Genomic DNA, 24,256 nt, shown 5'->3' with positions numbered 1-24,256 from the left:
CAACAGTTAGAACTGCACATGAAATAACAGATTGGTTCCAAATTGGGAAAGGAATATGTCAAGGCTGTATATTATCACCCTGCTTATTTAACTTAAATGCAGAGTACATCATGAGAAATGCTGGGCTGGATGAAGCACAAACTGGAATCAAGCTTGCTGGGAGCAGCAGCAGCAGCAGCAGATATGCAAATGACAACATCCTTATGGCAGAAAGAGAAGAACTAAAGAGCTTCTTGATGAAAGTGAAAGAGGAGAGTGAAAAAGCTAACTAAAAACTCAACATTCAAAAAATTAAGATCATGGCATCCAGTCCCATCACTTCATGGCAAATAGATGGGGAAACAATAGGAACAGTGAGAGACTTTATTTTGGGGTGCTCCAAAATCACTGCAGATGGTGACTGCAGTCTTGAAATTAAAAGATGCTTGCTCCTTGGAAGAAAAGCTATGAAGAAAAGACAGATATTAAAAAGCAGAGACATTGCTGACAGAGGTCTGTATAGCCAAAGCTATGATTTTTCCAGTAGTCATGTATGGATGTGATAGTTGGACCATAAAATAGCTGAGCACTGAACAGTTAATGCTTTTGAACTGTGCTGTTGAAGACTCTTGAGAATCCCTTGGACTGCAAGGAGATCCAACCAGTCATTCTAAAGGAAATCAGTCCTGAATATTCATTGGAAGGACTGATGCTGAAACTGAAACTCCAATACTTTGGCCACCTTATGGGAAGAACTAACACATTGGAAAAGATCCTGATGCTGGGAAAGATTGAAGGCAGAAGGGGATGATAGAGGATGAGATGGTTGGAGGGCATCAGTGGCTGAATGGACATGAGTTTGAGCAAGGTCTGGGAGCTCTTGATGGGCAGGGAAGCCTGGCGTGCGGCAGTCCATGGGGTTGCAAAGTCAGACATGAGTAAGTGACTGAACTGAACTCTCAGGTTTTTCATAGAGGACTGTTTTCTAGTGGTCCCTCTCCTGGAAGGAACCTTCCAAGGAACAGGCATTGGGTAAAACCTTGGGGAAGATAATCAGGCGGGTGGCTTTTTGGAACTACATTACTGCAGGCACACAAGAGGCTCATCACCTAGCAGCTCTCCTGCAGCACCGCTCAGCACAGGTCTGAGAAGAGTTCAAGTTGTATCCTCTTCTTAGGGATCCAATAGTTGTGTGCAAAGTAAAGATGGTGGGGGACCAGGTGTCCAGAAGAGCCCTTCGTTCCTCAGTCTTCACGTTCAGGATGAATGGGTGAGATGAAGGCATGCATCTGAGAACAGACAGGCAGCCAGAAACTCGTGGCTCCAAGAGCTAGGGGCACACAAGGCCCGGGCAAGCAGCAGAAAATTGTCAGACTGGTCAGGGTTGGGGATGGAGGCAGGGATGAGGCAGCGACAGGAAAGTGACACCACGGCCTGCATAACTCGGAGAAGAGTGCCAGGCTAGGAAGGAGCCTAGCGCTGGCGACTAGTGGCCCAAGGTGAGGGCGGAGAGCAGTGGGCCGCGGTCAGGCGGCTGCGGAAACCCTGGAGGCCGGCATGCACAGAGGCACGCAGGCTGGAAGCCCAACACCAGCTTTCCCTCGCTTCTTCAGTATCTGCATTAGGTATAACCCAGTAAAACGTGGATAAATCATTTTAGGTCAAGGAGAGAGGCCAGCCTGAATTAAGGAAAAGTCAAATACCCAAAAGTATAGAAGGAAGCAGTAGCTGGAGTTCAATGGGGATGCAAATGGAGGAGAAATTGGTCCTTTTTACTTATCACCCTATCTGCTTCAAGCTACCGATGATAGCTCGATGAGCATACATTTTTTAAATATAAAAATAGTAAATAAAACTAGGCATTTTTGTTCATTTGAAGTTCATGCATAATTAATTGGGTATCAAAATTGTAGCAAGTGACTCGTTGGTTTTTTAAGAGAAATTGCAAACAATGGAGCAAATAACCTTTGAGATTCCGTTCCTAACTCACCCATCACCCTTTGTAGTGGAGCAAAGGTAAGCTTCTGCATATTCTGAAATGAGATTCCAAAATTCAGAATTAGTGAGTTATAATTTTACTGTAGGGAAAGCGAATGCCGAGCTGCTGGTTTTCCTCCAGGTCTACCTGGAATCCCAGGACTACGAAGGATGGGAACCTTCCAGTAAAGCTCAAGTGCTCACAAAACTGGGTGGAGGTTGGGGCCGGGGGAGAAATATGACCACACCCGTTATGACCAACCTAGATAGCATATTAAAAAGCAGAGACATTCCTTTGCCAACAAAGGTCCATCTAGTCAAGGCTATGGTTTTTCCAGTGGTCATGTATGGATGTGAGAGTTGGACTGTGAAGAAAGCTGAGTGCCAAAGAATTGATGCTTTTGAACTGTGGTGTTGGAGAAGACTCTTGAGAGTCCCTTGGACTGCAAGGAGATCCAACCAGTCCATCCTAAAGGAGATCAGTCCTAGGTGTTCATTGGAAGGACTGATGCTAAAGCTGAAGTTCCAATACTTTGGCCACCTCAAGTGAAGAGTTGACTCACTGGAAAAGACTGATGCTGGGAGGGATTGGGGGCGGGAGGAGAAGGGGACGACAGAGAATGAGATGGCTAGATGGCATCACAGACTCGATGGACATGAGTTTGAGTGAACTCTGGGAGTTGGCGATGGACACCGAGGCCTGGCGTGCTGTGATTCATGGGGTCGCAAAGAGTTGGACACGACTGAGTGACTGAACTGAACTGAACACAGTGGAGCAACCCCACCATCTGAGCTAAGGAGATGCCCTTTCCCAGCCCAAATGAATTCTATCCTAGGTGAGATGGAGAAAACCAAACACCTGAAAGTCCAGTTCTATTCCTATTCCCGTGCAGGAACAGTATTAGGTGTACAAGCAAGTCTGTCTCACCCGCTAGTGCTTATTGGTGGTCTGTCGGGTCTCTTCCTCCACAGGGACTGTACATACTCTGCACCACTGGGTGGTAGCCCTGCCTCTGTGCTCCCAGAGAAGTGACACACCTAGTGGTTGCCGCGTGGCCTGGGGGCCCAGCTACTGGAGTTCAAGGCCAGGTTCTGCTGCCAACTCTTTGTGAACTTGGGCAAGTAGCCAGTTTCTGCCACTGACTGCTCATCAACAAAACAAGAGAGGCCAGAGTTGAGTGGGGGAGGGAGATGGGAGAATTAAACAGCTTACTTTTTATAATGTGCTGAAAACCTTGCCTGGTTTACACAGTCATCCTCCTAGCAGAATGAATGGCTTTTACGCAAAGAATGCCCTCAGCCAGGAGTCACTCCCCTCTGTGCAAGTTGAGCTGCTAACTGCAACCAAGTAACTGCTTTGTGAATGTAAGCTCATCACAGACTGAATGTTTGTGTCCCCCAGAATTCATGCTGAAAGCTAAACCCCAAGGTGATACTGTGAGGAGGTGGGATCATTTGGAGGGCTTCATCTCATGATGGAATTAGTGCCCTTGCCAGAGACCCTGTGCAAAGACACCAGAGGGACACGGGGAGCACACGGCTGCCAATAACCAGGAAGCAGGCCCTCACTGGACACCAAGATGCCGAGGTCTTGATCTCACACTGCCAGCCTCCATAACCGTGAGAAACGAGCTTCTGTTGTTTAAAAGCCACCTAATCTATGGGATGCTCTTTCATCAGCCTGAACAGACTAAGACAAACTTGATCACATTCATCAGTGTTGGAGGGACTTCCCCGGGGGTCCAGTGGTTGGGAATCCACTTTCCAAGGTGGGGGATGCAGGTATGATCCCTGGTCAGGAAACTAAGATTCCACATGCCTTGGGGCAACTAAGCCCACGCACCACAAATACCCTGAGCACTGCAAACTAAGACCCGATGCAGCCAAAAATAAATAAATGTTAAAAAAAAAAAAAAACACTAGAAACTTCTGGACAAATCTCAAGGATTCTCAGTTATATTTCTAGAATATTTAGCTCAACATTTCTTCAGTTCAGTTCAGTCGCGTCCGACTCTTTGCGACCCCATGAATCACAGCACACCAGGCCTCCCTGTCCATCACCAACTCTCAGAGTTCACTGAACTCATGTCCATTGAGTCTGTGATGCCAACCAGCCATCTCATTCTCTGTCGTCCCCTTCTCCTCCCACCCCCAATCCCTCCCAGCATCAGACTCTTTTCCAGTGAGTCAACTCGTCGCATGAGGTGGCCAAAGTATTGGAGTTTCAGCGACCCAGAATATTCTAACAGGCACTTTCAGGTTCTTTGATAGAACAGCATATAATATTTGTTTTAAAAAACACAGAACATATATTTAACTTCATTCTAACTCAGCCAAATTTGGGCAGAAGCATTGGTCAGTGAGTGGTCTAGAGCAATGTTTCTCAACACAGCATCAATCACGGGGGTGCTTTAAAATGATGGTTCACCTTTTCTGGTCCTCATGTAGACCCTGACCAGTTATTTTCAAAGGCTGAGTGTTCTACCTCATGGGACAGGCCATGACATGTTTCAGTTCAGTTCAGTCGCTCAGTAGTGTCCGACTCTTTGCTTAAAATGATTATTAGAAATCTCTCTAAGCTGAGCTAAACTTCATCTCCCTGTTCTCTTGCTTTTGTGGCTTCACAGAACAAGTAGTCATTTGTACACATGATAATACTTAGACTATTTAAAGCCATTTAAAGCAGATTCTCCTAGGGATTATGTACTAGAAAAAACTTGTAAGTAAAACTTCTTATAATCAAATTTACTGTTGAAAATCTCTTAAATTGCTTACAAAGTAAAATCCTAATAAAGCCGATTCCACCTCCAGGATCGAAATAGGTTGTTCTTTGGACTGGGCTACAGATGGAGTGGTTAGCTGGCAGTGGAGTCACGTTGTAGGAAAAATTCTTACCTTTATTCAATTGGAATAAAAGCATATTATTGAAATTATCCATGTAATGCAACATTATGAAAAATTTCCTTAGCGTTTCCATTAAAACAAAACACACATTGTGTACCTTCAACATGCCAGGCCTCGTGTCAGTGGGGGCACTTGTCACACATCCCCCAATAAATATGGTAAAGAGGTTCATCAGTTGTGTCCGCTCTTTGCGATCCCATGGACGTAGTTCACCAGGTTCCTCTGTCCATGGAATTCTCCAGGTAAGAATACTGGAATGAGTTGCCATTTCCTCCTCCAGGGGATCGTCCCAACCCAGAGATCAAACCCAGGTCTCTTACATTGCAGGCAGATTTTTTATCCTCTGAGCCACTGCGGGAAGCATGAATATGGAAAAGCGGACACTTTATTAACTGAATGGGGAAGCCCCTTCCTGGGACAAAACTGACATTTAAAGAGAAGATTAAGGAGAAAAAAGTTTGGTAACATGAAAACAATATTCTTCACAGTAAAAAAAATCCAATAATGATGCAAACAACTGCTGCCATATCTTGAAAAGCAGGTTCACAAAGGGTCACTTTCTAGCCTTCAAATTGTAACTATGTGACTCATCACTGAAGGAACAATGGTTTGCAGCAAATTCCCAGCGTACTTTCAGGATTAATTTAAAAGAAACTAAACATTAATAATACCATGTATTTAGCAAAATAAAAAATATCAAAATAAAAATCTTTCACTAGGAAAAATTACAGATATCTTCACATGAACTCATCAATGAGCCCTTTTAAGATACACACTTCTAAGGAAAGAAGTTATTCTAGAAACAGAAACCTGGTTTTATATGTTGTCACAAAATATCAGCAACAACACTGAGTCCCAGCAGAAATGGTAGCAGGGTCTTCCTACAGGGAGGATGAGAAAGTTGACAGCAAAGATTCACATGACACTTTGTATATGCTGAACTTCATCAAAACAAAGATCAAGGGCAACCTTGATGAGGAAATTAATTAATGTCCAATGCTTGATGGATATTGAGGAGAATGGAAAAAGGCATTCCCTTCTTTCTTAAGCTTCCGTCTGCGTATGAAGGGTTTATGGTAGCTGGTTTGTGCAAGAGTCAGTTTTTTTTTTATTATTAATTTTGGAGTATAATTGATTTACAATGTTGTGTTAGTTTCAGGTGTACCCCAAAGTGATTCAGTTATACATACACATGTATCCTGTTTAGATTCTTTCCCCAAATGGCCCATTGCAGAGCACTGAGTAGAGTTCCCTGTGCTATAGAGTAGGTTCTTATTATCTATTTTATATATAGTAGTGTGTTTATGTCAATCCCAATCTCCCAATTTATTCTTCCCCTTTTCCCCTTTGGTAACCATAAATTTGTTTTCTACATCTGTCTGTTTTGTAAATAGGTCCATCTGTACCACTTTTTAAGATTCCACACACAAGAGATAGCATATATTTATCTTTCTCTGAATTACTTCATTCAGTATGATAATCTCCAGGTCCAACCATGTTGCTGCAAATGGCATTATGTCACTTTTTCAATGGCTGAGTAATATCCCATTGCATATATATACCATATCTTCTTTATCCATTCCTCTGTCGATGGACATTTATGTTGCTTCCATGTCCTGGCTATTGTAAACAGTGCTGCTATGAACATTGGAGTGCGTTATCCTTTCAAACCATGTTCTTCTCTGGACATGTGCCCAGTGGTGGGATTGTAGGATCATATGGTAACACTGTTTTTAAGTTTTTTATGGAACCTCCATCCTGGCTGTACCAAGTTACATTGCCACCAGCAGTGTAGGAGGGCTCCCTTTTCTCCACAGGCTTTCCAGTATTTGCTTGTGGATTTTTTGATGATGGCCATTCTGACTGGTGTGAGTTGATACCTCATTGTGGTTTTGATTTACATTTCTCTAATAATTAGTGACAGTGAGCATCTTTTCATATGCTTTTTGGCCATCTGTATGTCTTCTTTAGAGGAATGCCTCTTTAGATCTTCCACCCATTTATTGTTTTATATATATGTGTGTATATATATATTGAGCTGCATGAGCCATATGTATGTTTTAGAAACTAATCCCTGTTGGTTCCTTTGTTCTCATTTTTTAAGGTAAAGGTATGACCCTCTCCTCAAGCTGAATCCTCTACCAGTCATGCCCAACCAGAGCACTTTGGCCAAAAGTTGGCAATTCAAAGTGCAGAAAAGATAATGCTGTGGAAGAGCACTGAGTCTTGAGATCCTCTTGCCATTGGCTTTGTGATTCTGAACAGCACCAACCTTCATCCCCTCACCTGTAATTAGGGATATATAGCCAGTGATTTAAGGGATAGAAAAAGGACAGATGGAAACTTACTGTGTGAAATGTAAAACCCTATAAAATTATAAAAGACTACAGCGATTTAGACAATTCAGAGGGAAAATCTAGTGTGAATCTTTTATTCTGACAAAACAAACTTCATAGATTTTACTTTCTGAACTCCCAAAGTTTCACTTATTTGAAAAATACGAGACAAGGCCTTCTGGATGCCAAGATTTCAGACATGAATAAAATAGCACCATATGTTCAAGCTGTATAAGCCAGCTGCACTTTATATAGCATAACAGTGAAGGGAGCTGTGACAGACTCACTAGTCTCCACTACACCTGGAAGAAACACATGGACATACCTGGATTTTCTAACCAGATTCATATCAACAACCTCTGAGTAACTGACATACATATTTCCATTAATGGCAGGCATAACTCCACAAATACCAAACTACATAAATCACTTGCTTTTCATAATCTCAATTTGGAAATTAAAAAAAAAATAAGAGGAACAGAGTTAAGTAGCTGAAAATGCTGTACTTACTGCACCCAAGTACCTCATGACAAGGAAGGCTAGAAATTGTTCCCCCAGGAATGATTTTTGAAACTTTAAAGTGCATTTTATCAGAAAAGCTAAAATCTTTAAAGTGAAAAGCAAGTTAAGCATTGATTCAGTTTCTAAAGATCTAGCAAATTACAGATTTTGTGCAATTAGGTACTAACAACAACCCACTCCAGTACTCTTGTCTGGAAAATTCTATGGACAGAGGAGCCTGGCAGGCAACAGTCCATGGGGTTGCAAGAGTCAGACATGCCTGAGTGACTAAACCAACCATACACATTTGAGATTAACACTGTTCAGGAGAACGTAGAGGTGGTTCTGCAGTGTTTTTATGGCTCACTTCAGCTTCACATGTCTGTAAGCCTAAGACTTGGTGACAAGCTACAACTTATCCTATACTAGATAGGAACCTATTTTTAATTTATACAAAATTAGGTTGTTTTTCACCTACCTATATGGATAAAAGTGCTTCTCAAATGTACATAGCCCACTCCTCTAATCCTAAAACAAAACTAAAGGCACATGAATGGACAATAGTTTATTTTAAATGACTACTTTTCATTAGCCTTTAAACAAATTCAACTGCTATCTAGAGAGGTGTGACCAATTTGTTACAAATTTCTACAATTTGGGAAATGATAAAGATTTAAGAACTCTCTAAACACTGCAGTTGTGTGCAATTTGTATATTGGTTCATTCACTTTACAAGCTGTGAACTCACTCTGTCATCTCTGTAGGCTGCAAAGTGCATGTTTCAGGAACTGTGACACGAAAAAGACCAAGGGAGAAGGAGTTTCTGGAATTAGGTCTCTCACAAATTGCTTTGAATCCTGTTACAAGTGAATTTAATGTTTCTGAATTAAATTTAACAATAATTATACAGACATTCACCCCAGCACATCTGAATGAAATATAATTAAGTACACTTAAGTCTTTAGTTGCAACGACTGATATTTTTCACTTATATATAAAAGGATTCAATAGCCAGCAGCATTTAAATATAGAAAATGTCCCATCTATTATTTTTCCCTTTTTTATAAAGTGCTATTTTTAACTGGGTAGATTTACTAGCCAGCTTCCCAATAACTTCACTCTATGTCTCTAACAGATTCAAAGAAACATGAAAACTAAAAGGATTTAGTATTTTAAACATTTGCAAAACACTGCTACAAAGTATTGAGATTATGAATGTATTTCATTAGAAAATAAAAAGTGTACCTTATGTGAGAATCATTAAGTTGATTTAATAATTACTTCATAGAAGCATCAGCTAACATTTACATCAATTTTTGCTCATCACCTAAACCAGAAAGTTTCTGTAGGCAATTCAACTCTAAGCACAAAGAGGGTCACATCAAGTAGAACCAATGTTTGTATAAGCCCCAGAACAAAAACTCTGAAAAGTTCAGACTTTTACAAGAGCAAAACAAGTTTGTGAGAGTAAGAATAAGAGGCAATATTTTCCTAGAAGTACCATAGGTTGTTACAAGTGTTTTCTTAAATAAAAACTTGTGTAGTTACTAAAGTGGAAAGTCACTCAGACGAGTCCGACTCTTTGAGACCCCATGGATTATACAGTCCACGGAATTCTCCAGGCCAGAATACTGGAGTGGGGTAGCCGTTCCCTTCTCCAGGGGATCTTTCCAACCCAGGGATCAAACCCAGGTCTCTGGCATTCCAGGCGGATTCTTCAACAGCTGAGCCACAAGGGAAGCCCAAGAATATTGGAGGGGGTAACCTATCCCTTCTCCAGCAGATCTTCCCCACCCAGGAACCGAATTGGGGTCTCCTCACTGCAGGTGGGTTCTTTACCAACTGAGCTATCAGGGAAGCCCTGTAGTTATTAATAATGTACCTTAATACTGAGTGCAGGAGTATTAGAGATAGTTAAGAGGAATCCACCCAACAGATTAACTCAGAAGTGAACGCTGCCTATATCTTCGCTCAGTGGTTAAAGCTGAAACAGCTTTTGAAGAGTTGAACACAACTTACAAGTAGGGTACCAACAGAATTCCCAATTGTATTCACATTATTCTCTAATTAGTATTTGTGCATGTAAACTCTGACCTGGTCATCAGTATCTTAAAGCAAACGCAATTAGTAAAAACAGACGGCGGTGTGTAGTTTTGTTTACACTTACAAATACTACCAGTTCATTACTACTTGCATGTCTTGTTGCTCTTGGAAGAGTGCAAAGTCAAAGTGAGAGTCGCTGAGACGTGTCCGACTCTTCGGGACCCCAGAGACTATACGGTCAACGGAATTCTCTAGGCCAGAATACTGGAGTGGGTAGCCTTTCCCTTTGCCAGGGGGATCTTCCCAACCCAGGGATCGAACCCTGGTCTCCCGCATTGCAGTTGGATTCTTTACCAGCTAAACCACAAGGGAAGCTCTAGTAACCACTTTTAAAAAGATACTGTAAAGTGCAATATTCCTTCCTTACTTTGTATGGCATCCGGCAATGTTTAAATCAAAGGAACCTGCAATCATCAACTCTGCACCGGATTTAAATACATTACGAGTCCTCCGAAACAGCGACTCCAGGGCAGAGGCTGCAGGGGGCAGGGGGCCGAGGTCAAGGTTGGAGGAATCACTTGGAAAGCCACTGCAACCACATTGCTGGGGAGACCCCTCGGATTAAGAATGCAGCCTTCAGGGTCTTTTCTGGTCTCACTTTCTTGTCTACACCTAGTATCTATTCCTGACAACAAACAAGTCTCAGAACTTTCTAAAAGAAATGATTTTTACCCAAATACATTGGACTTGGGTCTCAATTTGAAAGAGGACGCGTGGCCTTTAAGAGACCGGTCCTCTTCCTCGTCCTCCCCCTCCTCCAGAGGCTGCTCTGGGTCTCTGAAAGAGGGTGTGGTGTGGATGATCTGGGTTCGGAAGCGGATTCTGTTGAGTCTGGGTTTCATCCGCCCACTAGAGCTGCCCGAGGCTTTGCGACTCGGCTCCTTAGCTTTGACCGCAGCCAACCCCTCGGCCGGGTGGTGGTGATGGTCCCCGCCGTCCTCCAGAGCGTGGGAGAGCCTGCCAGAGATGAGGTGCGAGGGCAGCACCCTTGAGAGCCTCCAGCGCCCTCCCCCGCTGCCCGCCGCGCTCTCGCCTTCGTCCTCATCCAGGGCGCCCACCAGCGTCCGGATCTCCTCGGCGGTGCTCGGGCTCAGGTACTGCGAGGCCTTCCTGCCGCTGTAGTCGCGAACGTCCACATCGGCGTCGTAGGCCCCGACCAGCAGCTTCACCACCTCCACGTGCCCGTGCATGGCCGCCAGATGCAGCGCGGTGTAGCCGGCGCTCGTGCGCGCGTTGATGTTCACCGGCAGCTGGTGCTGGCCTGCGAAGCGTACCAGCAGGGCCAGCAGCTCCTGCCGGCCGTGCTTGGCTGCCCAATGCAGGCAGGTAAAGCCGGTGATGAAGTCGCGTTTGGCCAGCAGCCCAGGCTCACAGGCCAGCAGCCCCTCCAGGCTGTCCCAGCGGCCGTCGGCGGCCGACAGCATCCACGCGTGCTCCAGCGGATCCAGCGTCAGCGAGCCCGCGCCCTCCTCCTCGGCCGCCGCGCCGTCCGCGCCCCCGGGGCCGCGCCGCAACTGAGGGGAGCCGCCTGCAGCCGGGTCCCGGGGCGCGGTGCGGCCCGGCCGCGGCGTGGGGGGCGCATCGCCCAGCGCTTCGGGCCGCGCACCTTCCCCCACAGGGCCACCGCGGGGTCGCCTTCCGAGCGGCGCGCTCGGGGTGCCGTCCACGAGGTCGAAGGGGTCCGCGCGGTCTCCCGCCGCGTCCTCTGGCTCTTTGGGGCGGCCGCGGACGCTGGCGCACTGTTCGGGCGACCCGCCCAGGGCGCCCCCGACGGGCTGCTCCAGCTCGGCCTGCCGATCCTGAGCCCTGCACTCGGCGGGTCCCTCCATCTCGATAGCGTACCTGGTTGTCTCCGGACCTACGCGGCGGCCGCTCCGCAAGTTCCTAGCGCGCCGCAGCCGCCGGACTAACAGCCACCGCCCCCCTGCCTCGCCCGCGGACACGCCCCCGCCGGGGGCCCCACCCACTTCCGGCCTCCTCGGAGGCCGCCCTACTGCTCCCGCGGGCCCCGCCCCACTCCGCCCCACCTCTTTTGGATCCTCGAACCCGCTGCATTCACTGCCTTCCCTTGAACACGCCTGGCCCCACCCACTTCCGGCCCCTGCACTGGCCGCAATGGTCGTTCCCTCCAGAGGACACGCCCTGACACGCCCACTTCCGGCACCGTACCAGCCGCAATCAGTGCTTCAGCCCCGCCCAAAGGTCTGAGGAGCTATGGTCGCTCTTCCCAGCCTCTTTTTCTAACTTAGCAATTGCGCTCCATCCTCTCCCAGGCACTGACTGGTCATCTTCTAAAATAGGGGTCCCCAACCTCTGGGATCTAGTGCCTGGTGATCTTAATTGGAACTGATAATAATAGAAAAAGTGTACAATAAATATGTGTGTATTTTTGTGCATAATTCTGTATAAATAATTCCGAAACCATCTTCCCCCTCCCCCCATCTGTGATAATATCTTCCATGAAAGGGTCCCTGGTGCCAAAAAGGTTCGGGACCGCTGTTCTAAAACATCTGGGCACTCCGGTGACAGACCCAATTCGAGGAGGTGTCTGGGAGCCCTGACTCGCAGCCCGCCCAGGGGCCCCCAGCTCGATGGAGGCTCTGGACCCCTCCTCTCGTCTCCCCTCCTCTCCCCGCTGGACTCCTACTCCCCGCCCCATCCCGCTCAGCCCCCCACGTCGCTGAGGCCGGGGGACCGCTCCCCTCAGGTCTCCTCCCTTCCCGACCAGGCCCGCCCCGCCCCTCGCGCCATCCCGCTCAGCCCCCCACGTCACTGAGGCCACGGGACCCCTCCCCTCCGCTCCTCCCTCCTGCGCCCCCGCCCCGCCCCCCGCGCCATCCCGCTCAGCCCCCCACGTCACTGAGGCCACGGGACCCCTCCCCTCAGGTCTCCTCCCTCCCGCGCCCCCGCCCCGCCCCGCTTCGCTCCATCCCGCCCTGCGCTGCTGGACGCGCGGCTCGGCTGGCCGCCGCCGCCGCCTTGCTGGCCCTTCGCCCGCCCAGTCGCCCGGACCATGGCCTCCGAGGTGGCGCGGCACCTGGTGAGTCCGCCAGCCCTACGCCCTCGGCCAGGGACCCCCGCCCTCCCGGCTGGGCCCGAGATTCCCGCCCGCTCCCTCGGGCGGCGCCTCCCGGCTTCCCGTCTCCGCAGAGTGGAGTGTGAAGCCGGCGGTTTGTGTAACGGTCCCAAACGCGCGGGAGCGGGGCTGCTGGCGGGCGCCCCACTGGACTCGGCCTCCCAGGCCTTCACAAGCCTCCCACCTTACCCAGCGTTGACGTCCTTGGGATTGGAGCCTTTTTTTCCCGCCTTGGAGCCCTTGTCCGTTAAAAGAACGGATGCGACTGATGTGTTCCGTTTTCTGTCCCTCCTCTACACTGGTCTCGTTTCAGAGTAAGCCATGGGAGGGCCACAGAGGTGTTCTCGGCCACACCAAGCTGTTCCTTGCCTTTTTCACTCATTCTCTTGTGTCCCTGGAGTTTTCCCGACGCTACGCCGTGTGGAAGGACCACTTGTCTTTTGAAAAATTTAACTTCTGATACTATTCATACCAGCGATTGTAATCCACGTAAACAAAAGCTCTTCTGGGACCTGAGACCAAAAAGTGAGACGTGCTGGTCTGAGCAGTCTCTAGAAGTTAAGCTGGTAGGAACCTGGGAGGGTAGGTGATGGGTCCAGAATCACACAGCCAGTTTCTCTCACAGAGCCTGGAGGAGGGTCTTTCTCCTGATTCAGCCCAGGTCTCTTTCTTCTCTGTCTTGATTTTAGAGAAATCTCTGCTTTCCTCTCTGACCTGCTTTGTTACATTTGTTGTGTTTATGTGCACGTCTTTGTTTCAGAGTGAAGTTTAATCTTCAGAATTAAACATGGGATTTCTTGTCTGTTGCTGTGCTTATTTTGCAGTAATGTTACCTTTAATTAAACTTTTTATTTTGAGATAACCGTAAATTCATGTGCAATTGTGAGAAAAAACAGAACTCCCCAGTAACTTTGCCCGATATTATTTAATAGTTTTTCAGTTGCTAAGTCGTGTCCAATTCTTTGTGACCCCATAGACTGCAGTGCAGCAGGCTTCCCTGTCCTTCACCATCTTCTGGAGTTTGCTTAAATTCATGTTCATGCTATCTCATCCTCTGCTGCTCCCTTCTCCTTTTGCCTTCAATCTTTCCCAGCATCAGGGTCTTTTCCAATGAGTCCATACTCTTCTTTAATAGTAAAATGTTACAGAATCATAGTAATGGCCACTACCAGCACATGGACACTGGTTCTGTGGAGACAGAGCTTGCCCCCACCACAGGACCCTTCCCTTGTCCTTTTGTAGCCATACCCACTTCATTTCCACTCCACCTCCTCTTTAACCCCTAACTACTATCATCTGTTATTTCTGTAATTTTTTCAAGTCTGTTATATAATGGAATCACCTAGAATATAACCTTTTGGGATTGAATGTTTTTCCTCCAGTAGCATTCTCTGGAGATTGATTCAGGTTATTCCAAGTATTAGTTTGCTCCTTTTTAATTGCTGAGTAATATTACATGTATGGACATAACACATTTTGAAGGACACCTAGGTTGTTTCCATTGTTGAGCTATTATAAATAAAGCTGCGCTATAAACCATTTCTATATGTTAACACGTAACATAAGGAAAATGTTGTCTTAAGTTCTCTGGAATTCACATGCCAGTTACTAGTTTCATTAAAAAACTGCTAAACTGTTTCCCAGAGTTTCTGCATTTTCCATTTCCACCAGCAGTGTATGTGAGATTAGTTTCCCCACATCCTCACCAGCATTTGGAGTTCCTGTTTTTTTTTTTTTAAGACGTTCTGATAGGTATGTATTTACATATTGTGGTTTTAACTTGCATTTTTCTAATGACTAGTGATGTTAAACATCTTTTCATGTGCTTGTTTGCCATCTGTATATTTTCTTCATTGAATTTCATTTTTTGTGCCCATTTTCTAACTGGATTTTCTGTTTTTACTGCTGATTTTAGAAGTTTTTAAAATATGTAACCTAGATACCAGTCCTTGATATGTGGTTTGCAAATGTTTTTTCTCTTTTTCATTCTCTTAAAGAATATTTTGCAGAACAAACATAGTTTTGATAAAATCCATTTTATCACCTTTTCCTCTTATGGATTGTACTTTTTTGTCAAGTCTAAGACTCTTTTGCCTAACTCAGAATACCAAAGGTTTTCTCTTATTTTTTTCCTACGAGTCTTGTAGTTAGTTTTACATTTAAACCCGTGACCTGTTTTGTTAGTTTTTGTATAAGGTGTAAGACTTAGGTCAAGGGTCATTTTTGACTAATAGATGCTCCAACATTCGTTGAAAAGGCTATCATATTCTATTGAATTGCTTTTGCCAATAACTAGTTGAGCATGTTGTGCGGATCTTTTTCTGGGGTCTCTGTTAACATGCGATCTTGATTCCTATAACTATATAAATAAATCTTGAAACAGAGTAGACCGATTACTCTCACTTTATTCTTAAATTTCAAAAATTTTTGGCTATTCTAGTTTCTATATCTTTCATTATAAATTTTAGAATAGTCTTGTCTATGTACAAAGAATTTTTCTGGGATTTTGATAGATATTATAAGTCTAAAATTAATTTAAAGAAAATTGTTATCTCTACCTATGTTGAGTCTTCCAACAATGAACATGGTGTTTCTGTCCATTTCTTTATATTTTCTCTGATTTCTTTCATCAGAATTATATAGTTTTCAGTACACAAGTCCTGCATTTGTTTTGTTAGATTTAACTTCATTTTTTATCAGTTATAAATTATAATGGCTAACATCACTAGCCATTAGTATTTTTATTTTCATTGTTCTCATATCGTTTTAACACAGAAATACAATTAAGATGTGTATGTTTATCTTGAGTCCTTTGACCTTGCTGAATTTATTTATTCTAGGAGTAAATTCTTGTGTGCATAAAAATTATGTCATCTCAACAGAGAGAGAGTTTTCTTTCTTTCCAATCTGTGTATCTTTTCTGCCATATTTGAATAAGTGTGGTGACAGCAGACATTCTTGCCTTACTGTGATGTTGGTGGGAAAAAGTTCAGACCATCATCAGAGAAGCAGGCTGCTGCTGTTCTTTTGTAGATACTCTTTATCAAGTTCAAGAGGGATATTTGTCTGCAGGTTTTTTTGTACTGTCTTCGGTTTTATTAGCTTCATAAAAGAAACTGGGAAGTGTCCCCATCTCTTCTGTTTTCTGGAAGAGATTATGTAAAATTGGTATTAATTCTTTGTTAAATGTTTGGTAGGATTCTTCTGCAAAACCGTCTGGGCCTGGAGATGTCTTCTGGGGGGTTTTAAACTTACAGATTTACATTCCTTAATAGTTATCTGTGTGTTCATGTTATTTCACACTGGGTGAGTTGTGATGGTATGTGGTTTTGGGATCCATTCCTTCCAAATTGTCAAATTTATGTGTATAGACTTGTTCATAATATTCTCTTAATCTTGTTTTGCTTTCTTTAGGGTCTATAGTGATAATCCCTGTTTTATTCCTGATTCTGGTAAAATTTTCATCTTCTGCCTATCTTTGTCAGTCTTGCTAGAAGTCTGTTAACTGACCTTTTCAAAGAACTATTTCTGTTTCACCTTTTTTTCCTGTTCTTTTTCTATTTTCAAAAAACTGATCTATTTCCTTTGCTTGCTTTTGGTTTAGTTTGCTCTTCTAAGTTTTTGAGGAGAGACCTTAGATCACTGACTTGAGACTTTTCCTCCTTTCTAATATATACATAAGGTGTTAATGAATTTCCCTTTCAGCAGGGCTTTAGCTGTGTCCCACAGATTTTGGTATGTTTTATTTTCATTTTCATTCCACCTTTATTTTTTTAAAAGAGTTGTTTTAAAACTCACTTGAAACTCTTCAGATTTTCAGACCATTTTTTTTTCATAGATTAGGACATTAAAACTCCAAGATATATTGTACAACACAGGGAGTACAGCCAATATTTTGTAATAACTGTAAATGGAAAGTAACCTTTTAAAACTGCATTAAGATTCAGGGAAGTTTAGTGTATACTCAAGGAGTCACTGCTAGTGATGATGAGATATGCTTTGGCCGGATTGTGTCTGGCGTGATCTCCAGCATATCCTCTATTAGCCAATTCAGTTGCACAGCGGTGTCCAACGCTTTGTGACCCCATGGACTGCAGCACGCCAGGCTTCCCTGTCCATCACCAACTCCCAGACCTTGCTCAAACTCATGTCCATCAAGTTGGTGATGCCGTCCAACCATCTCATCCTCTGTTGTCCCCTCTTCCCCACGACTTCAATCTTTCCCAGCATTAGGGTCTTTTCCAATGAGTCAATTACTCTCATCAGGTAACCAAAGTACTGGAGTCTCAGCTTCAGCATCAGTCCTTCCAATGAATATTCAGGATTGATTTCCTTTAGGATGGACTGGTTGGTTCTCCTTGCAGTTCAAGGGACTCTCAAGAGTCTTTTCCAACACCACAGTTCAAAAGCATCAATGCTTCAGTGCTCGGCTTTCTTTATAGTCCAACGCTCACATCCATACAGGACTACTAGAAAAACCATAGCTTTGACTGGATGGACCTTTGTCGGCAAAGTAATGTCTCTGCTTTTTAATATGCTGTCTAGGTTGGTCATAGCTTTTCTTCCAAGGAGCAAGTGTCTTTAATGAAGTGACTTAGCAGCAGCAGCTGCAGTCACCATCTGCAGTGATTTTGGAGCCCCCAAAAATGAAATCTCTCACTGTTTCCATTGTTTCCTCATCTGTTTGCCATGAAGTGATGGGACCAGATGCCATGATCTTAGTTTTTTGAATGCTGAGTTTTAAGCCAGCTTTTTCACTCTTCTCTTTCACTTTCATCAAGAGGCTCTTTAGTTCTTTGCTTTTTGCCATAAGGGTGGTGTTATCTGCATATCTGAGATTATTGATATTTCTCCCGGAAATCTTGATTCCAGCTTGTGCTTCATCCAGCCCTGCATTTTGCATGATGTACTCTGCATATAAGTTAAATAAGCCGGGTGACAATATACAGCCTTAACATACTCCTTTCTCGATTTGGAAATAGTCCATTGTTCCATGTCCAATTCTAACTTGCTTCTTGACCTGCATACAGAATTCTTAGGAGGCAGGTCAGGTGGTCTGGTATTCCCATCTCTTGAATTTTCCACAGTTTGTTGTGATCCACACAGTTAAAGGCTTTGGCATCATAGTCAATAAAACTGAAGTAGATGTTTCTCTGGAACTCTTGCTTTTTCGATGATCCAACTGATGTTGGGAACTTGATCTCTGGTTCCTCTGCCTTTTCTAAATACAGCTTAAACATCTGGAAGTTATGGTTCACGTACTGTTGAAGCCTGGCTTGGAGAATTTTGAGCATTACTTTGCTAGCATGTAAGATGAGTGCAACTGTGTGGCAGTCTGAACATTCTTTGGCATTGCCTTTCTTAGGGATTGGAATGAAAACTGACCTTTTCCAGTCCTGTGGCCATTGCTGAGTCTTCCAAATTTGCTGGCATATTGAGTAGCACTTTCACAGCATCATCTTTTAGGATTTGAAATAGTTCAACTGGAATTCTATCTCCTCCACTAGCTTTGTTTGCAGTGATGCTTCCTAAGGCCCACTTGACTTCCCAGACTTCTCATTGCAGGATGTCTGGCTCTAGGTGGGTGATCACACCATTGTGCTTATCTGGGTCATGAAGATCTTTTTTGTACAGTTCTTCTGTGTATTCTTGCCACCCTCTTCTTAATATCTTCTGCTTCTGTTAGGTCCATACCATTTCTGTCCTTTATTGTGCCCATCTTCACATGAAATGTTCCCTTGGTATCTCTGATTTTCTTGAAGAGATCTCTAATCTCTCCCATTCTGTTGTTTTTCTCTATTTCTTTCCATTGATCACTGAAGAAGGCTTTCTTATCTCTCCTTGCTATTCTTTGGAACTCTGCATTCAGATGGGTATATCTTTCCTTTTCTTCTTTGCCTTCAGCATCTCTTCTTTTCTCAGCTATTTATAAGGCCTCCTCAGACAACCATTTTGCCTTTTTGCATTTCTTTTTCTTGGGGATGGTCTTGATCCCTGTCTCCTGTACAGTGTCACGAAGCTCCGTCCATAGTTCTCCAGGCACTCTATCAGATCTAATCCCTTGAATCTATTTCTCACTTCCATTGTATAATCCTACGGGTTTTGATTTAGGTCATACCTGAATGGTCTAGTGGTTTTGCCTACTTTCTTCAATTGAAGTGTGAATTTTGCAGTATTAGTAATTGCTTACATTTCATGATTCAAGAGATCTTGACTGTATAGTTATGTACTGCTGACTGTGATAGTGAATCTTGTAATGACACTACCTTTTCCTGTTTCCAGAAAAACACACTCATAATTTTCTGCATCTTCAGACTGCCCTTTTAAATGGTATCCAGATCTTTTCAATTTCTTGCCTGTGTCATTTCCTGTTTCAGATGCAGTATTTCTGAATTCTTATTTTTTTCAGTTATCATTCAGTGATGACAGTTTTTGTATCTCAGAAGTTTCCCGCATTTGTTTTACTTTCTCTCTTGAAGTTGTGACTTTTAATTCTCTTTAATGTCCTAGAGTTAATTACTACCTCAGTACCTTGTGTTTCTGATCTGGAGTGACATCCCTTCATTGGTCCAGGTCCTAGAGTCATAAGATAATGAGACCAAGTTTCCATCCCATCTTCTCTGAAGCTTTTAACCCATGGCATTCTGTCATTCCGCTTGTTTGCCACTAGTCATGTGCTTCCTTGTAATACCTAATTTTTGTTCTGTATTATTGCCTTTTCCATTAAATTTTGGTGAACCTTGCATTGCCCCCTACCCCTCAGTTAAATGACTTTTCTTTAGGAAACACAAATCGTAATATTCTTTGTATCCTCCATAACCATGATCATTTTTGAATCATTTTATTCTTGTTGATTGCTATACATTATTAGTTATAAATTCTTACGGGCAGAGCTATTAGTCTGCATTTATGTTCTAACGAGGCTCCTCCTTCTTCCAAGCCTTTGAGCTTTTCCCAGGCTGACTTTGCTCCTGACATTGTTCCAAACTGTAACTGTTTTATTTACCTATTTATTTTGGTGTGTGGGAAAGGAGGAAGGTGTTTTAAATTTTCATATTTTACTGCGGAATAGATTTCCTCTTCTCAAGAATACTTAATGGCCTTTTAACTATACTAAATTTAATTTTCTCTGCTGAAGATTTTAAGTATTCCTAATATAAAATACCTGATTCTCAAAGCTTTTCACTGAGAACTTTAATTTTTACACCTTCTTTTGATCATATCTGGGAGGAAGTTTGATTTAGATGATGCTTTAAAATTTAACACCCTTTATGTTTTGAAGATCACAGAAATAAGAAGCTCATAGGCTCAAACATAACCACGAGATTGAAAGCTATGATTTTAAATACCTTTAAGACCAATTATGATTTAGCATCCTTACAGTTTTTTTTATTACTTTTATTCAGTCAGTCAGTTCAGTCGCTCAGTCGTGTCCGACTCTTTGCGACCCCATGAATCACAGCACGCCAGGCCTCCCTGTCCATCACCAACTCCCGGAGTTCACTCAAACTCATGTCCATCGAGTTGGTGATGCCATCCAGCCATCTCATTCTCTGTCGTCCCCTTCTCCTCCTGCCCCCAGTCCCTCCCAGCATCAGAGTCTTTTTCAGTGAGTCAACTCTTCGCATGAGGTGGCCAAAGTATTGGAGTTTCAGCTTCAACATCTGTCCTTCCAGTGAACACCCAGGACTGATCTCCTTTAGTATGGACTGGTTGGATCTCCTTGCAGTCCAAGGGACTCTCAAGAGTCTTCTCCAGCACCACAGTTCAAAAGCATCAATTCTTTGGCGATCAGCTTTCTTCACAGTCCAACTCTCACATCCATATATGACCACTGGAAAAACCATAGCCTTGACTAGACGGACCTTGGTTGGCAAAGCAATGTCTCTGCTTTTTAATATGCTATCTAGGTTGGTCATAACTTTCCTTCCAAGGAGTAAGCGTCTTTTAATTTCATGGCTGCAATCAGCATCCACAGTGATTCGCATATTTTGTTTGAGCATTTTTCCTGTTTTTGAAATTTTTTCTTTGGCAATTCCATTTATTTGAAATTAACTAGTTTTTCTAAAAAAGGCTGAAGATTTCTTCACTGAGGATTTAGCTGAAGCAGCTTAGATGAAATAGAACCCAAAATTCATTACATTATGTGATTCCTTCTAGAACATGTCGTTGTAAAAGTGAACATGTGCCTAATGTAAAGTTGTCCAAAACTGATTTATGTGGCCTCTTTTTCCTTGTTTATTGTTTTGGTTAGTTTAAATAGTGTCACTTAGGCTCCCTCTTGGCTGTCTGCAGACCTTTCCTGTCAGAGACAAATGAGGACTTGTGGAAATAGGGTTTTACTGGCTTAGGGAAGCTCTGAGAAGGCCTGGGTTTTCTGGATCAGTGCCAGGTATCTTCCCAGGTAGAGAATACTTTCAGACCATGTGTTTGGAGCATCTATTTTGAGAAGCATTGTGACCATAGTCTCTCAAGAGCCATGAGTGAGGCTATATTAGGAATTCTAGAATTTTCAGATTTCTTTCAGTCTGCTTTTTCTGACACTAGAAAAATTTAAATTATGGAATAAATTGTTGGGGAAATTTTAAGATGAACCAGGTTCAGTTCAGTTCAGTTCAGTCACTCAGTCGTGTCCGACTCTCCACGACCCCATGAATCACAGCACGCCAGGCCTCCCTGTCCATCACCAACTCCTGGAGTTCACTCAAATTCATGTCCACAGAGTCAGTGATGCCATCCAGCCATCTCATTCTCTGTCGTCCCCGTCTCCTCCCGCCCCCAACCTTTCCCAGCATCAGAGTCTTTTCCAGTGAGTCAACTCGTTGCATGAGGTGGCCAAAGTATTGGAGTTTCAGCTTTAGCATCAGGCCTTCCAATGAACACCCAGGATTGATCTCCTTTAGAATGGACTGGTTGGATCTCCTTGCAGTACAAGGGACTCTCAAGAGTCTTCTCCAACACCACAGTTCAAAAGCATCAATTCTTCGGCGATCAGCTTTCTTCACAGTCCAACTCTCACATCCATACATGACCACGGGAAAAACCACAGCCTTGACTAGACGGACCTTGGTTGGCAAAGTAATGTCTCTGCTTTTTAATATACTATCTAGTTTGGTCATAACTTTCCTTCCAAGGAGTAAGCGTCTTTTAATTTCATGGCTGCAATCAGATGAACCAGGTACTAAGACTAAAAAAGGAAGGCAGACTCAAACAGAGCATGTGAGGGATTTTTGAAATGCAGCCTTTGGGAGAAATGAAGCAAAGGAAGATGAACCAAGGTGTCAGAATATCACTCCAGTTTAGTTGTGTCACAAGGGAAGATGCCTGGACAAAGTGGCAGCTGTGCCACATGGACATGGAGGGTTGAGGCCTTAGAACCTGTTAGGGGAGGGGAGAAAGATACACCCTCTTGGCTGTGTTCCATTTTAGGGCCATCCTGAATCATCTGTTTGAACAATCCTCAATACTCTGAGGCCTGAGACAGCTGACAGATGGAAATGTAAGCATATGGTAGTTTAGTAGAGGTTGCATGGTAATCATTTAGTTCACAAACCAGAAGTAGAAATCATACGGGAGGAATAGCTTTTTTCTGGGATGTCAGACCTGAGTAATACAACTTAAGGAGGAATTAAAATTATGCCATATGTTGAAAAAAATAAAATATGCCTCATGAGGAATAAGGGGTTAAGGTTTGGGGAAAGTAGAAGAGGCAACTGCTGTTTGAGATGTGGGTGAGGCGGACAGCCAGGAAGATGGGCTGGCCCTGCAGGTTTCCTGCGAGATGGGATGGGTTCCCCAGCCCCTCAAGCTAGTTTCACGCAGCTCTGTTGTCTGACAACTACACGGCTCACCAGAGATGAGGTGGGAGAGCTGTGGAACAACTTCGCTGGTCTCCTCTCACGCTGCTCTGAAAAGCCAGACCAAGGTCATCTTGCCTCTCTTTGGAGGCAATGAGGAGGCCTTTTGTTCTCATTAGCCAGTGTGATGTGTGTAGAAAGAGTTCATAAGTAATGGAATGCTCTGTCAAGAACATGTTGATAGATACCATAAATGTTCTGTGAGTGGTCTGTTCTCCAGTTTTTTCATGGACAAAAATTAGTAGAACACAGTGATATTTTCACTTAGTTGAGTGTATACTCTTTAACTGGAATATTAAGTTATTAATAAACCAGGACTGCCTAATTGTTATTCAGTCGCTCAGTTATGTCTGACTCTTTGTGACCCCATGGACTGCAGCATGCCAGGCTTCTCTGTCCTTCACCATCTCCCAGAGTTTGCTCAAACTCATGTTCATTGAGTCAGTGATGCCATCCAACCATCTCATCCTCTTTCGTCCCCTCCTCCTGCCTTCAATCTTTCCCAGCATCAGGGTCTTTTCAAATGAGTCAGTTCTCATCAGGTGGCCAAAGTATTGGCATTTCAGCTTCAGCATCAGTCCTTCCTATGAATATTCAGGACTGATTTCCTTTAAGATTGACTGGCTTGATCTCCTTGCAGTCCAAGGGAGTCTCAAGAGTCTTCTCCAGCACCAAAATTTGAAAGCATCAATTCTTTGGTGCTCAGCCTTCTTTATGGTCCAACTCTAATATCCATTCAAGATTACTGGAAAAACTGTAGCTTTGACTATATGGACCTTGATTGATAAAGTCTCTCCATTTTAATAAATCCATCAGCAGAAAATTGGATTAAAGATTCACTGAACATGGCCCTGCCCACCAGAGGAAGACCCAGTTTTCCCCCACAGCCAGTCCCCCCTCATCAGGAAGCTTGCACAAGCCTCTTATCCTCATCCATCAGAGGACAGACAGAATGAAAACCACAACCACCGAAAGCTAACCAAAATGATCACATGGGCCACAGAATTTGGTTAAGAGTGAAGACAGGTGGGCAGCTGATTTAGGACTGACCTGGGTGAAGAAACTGGAGTGCAGGACAGTGTGGAGAGGGCTGCGGAGGAAGATGGAAAATGCCACATGCAGACGTGGCCTGTTTTGGGGGTTTATCTGAGCAGTAGTTCTATACCACTTTTCATTACTCACCTTTCGGGACAAAAATGAAATTTAAATCAAATTAATAACATTTACCTAGTCTTATGAATTGATCCAGTTAATCAAGTTCTCCCTCATTCTAGTACTGAATTCCTCTAGGAGAAATGAGAGGGAGTCGGTACTAAAAAAGAAACTAGAAGTGTTTTCAGGTAAAGGTTGACTGAGCTTTGGAAGGCCACAAACTACTGAATTTTTTGGTCCCCCCAGAACCAATTTCTACCACCTTTATGGTAGGGATACTCCCCATTGAGAATGCATGATCTGGAGTAGTCTTTTTAGGAATAGGGCAATAAATGTGCTTTGTCTGCTGCTGGATTTGGAAAAAATTAGTC

General features: G+C 43.8%; 2 protein-coding genes across 6 annotated transcripts in view; one reads left to right on the top strand and one right to left on the bottom strand.

The window, feature by feature from the left end:
• Positions 1 to 4,285: 4,285 nt before the first annotated feature.
• Positions 4,286 to 11,715, bottom strand: SOWAHC (sosondowah ankyrin repeat domain family member C). The gene has a single exon (XM_055400570.2). It carries the CDS (start codon positions 11,627 to 11,629, stop codon positions 10,469 to 10,471), a length of 1,161 nt encoding a protein of 386 aa, XP_055256545.2. The 5' UTR covers positions 11,630 to 11,715; the 3' UTR covers positions 4,286 to 10,468.
• Positions 11,716 to 12,687: 972 nt separating this feature from the next.
• SEPTIN10 (septin 10) overlaps positions 12,688 to 24,256 on the top strand; it is a 61,077-nt gene continuing 49,508 nt past the window's right edge. For 4 of the 5 annotated variants that reach the window (XM_088841404.1, XM_088841406.1, XM_088841408.1 and 1 more), the window contains exon 1: positions 12,688 to 12,840. In XM_088841404.1, coding sequence (XP_088697530.1) covers positions 12,814 to 12,840 — 27 coding nt within the window. In that variant the 5' untranslated portion in view covers positions 12,688 to 12,813. The remainder of the gene's footprint in view (positions 12,841 to 24,256) is intronic. The other variant, XM_088841405.1, reaches the window with a different exon arrangement.

The sequence above is a fragment of the Moschus berezovskii genome, chromosome 11 (genome assembly GCF_049115385.1).
Source record: "Moschus berezovskii isolate FMDL1 chromosome 11, NW_MosBer_1.0, whole genome shotgun sequence".
NCBI lineage: Eukaryota > Metazoa > Chordata > Mammalia > Artiodactyla > Moschidae > Moschus > Moschus berezovskii.
Note: the sequence above shows the minus strand (reverse complement) of the source record. Positions and strands in the feature narration are given on the sequence as shown.

Coding starts and splice junctions, on each gene's coding strand:
- SOWAHC (XM_055400570.2), bottom strand. CDS start 11,629: ATGGAGGGACCCGCCGAGTGCAGGGCTCAGGATCGGCAGGCCGAGCTG.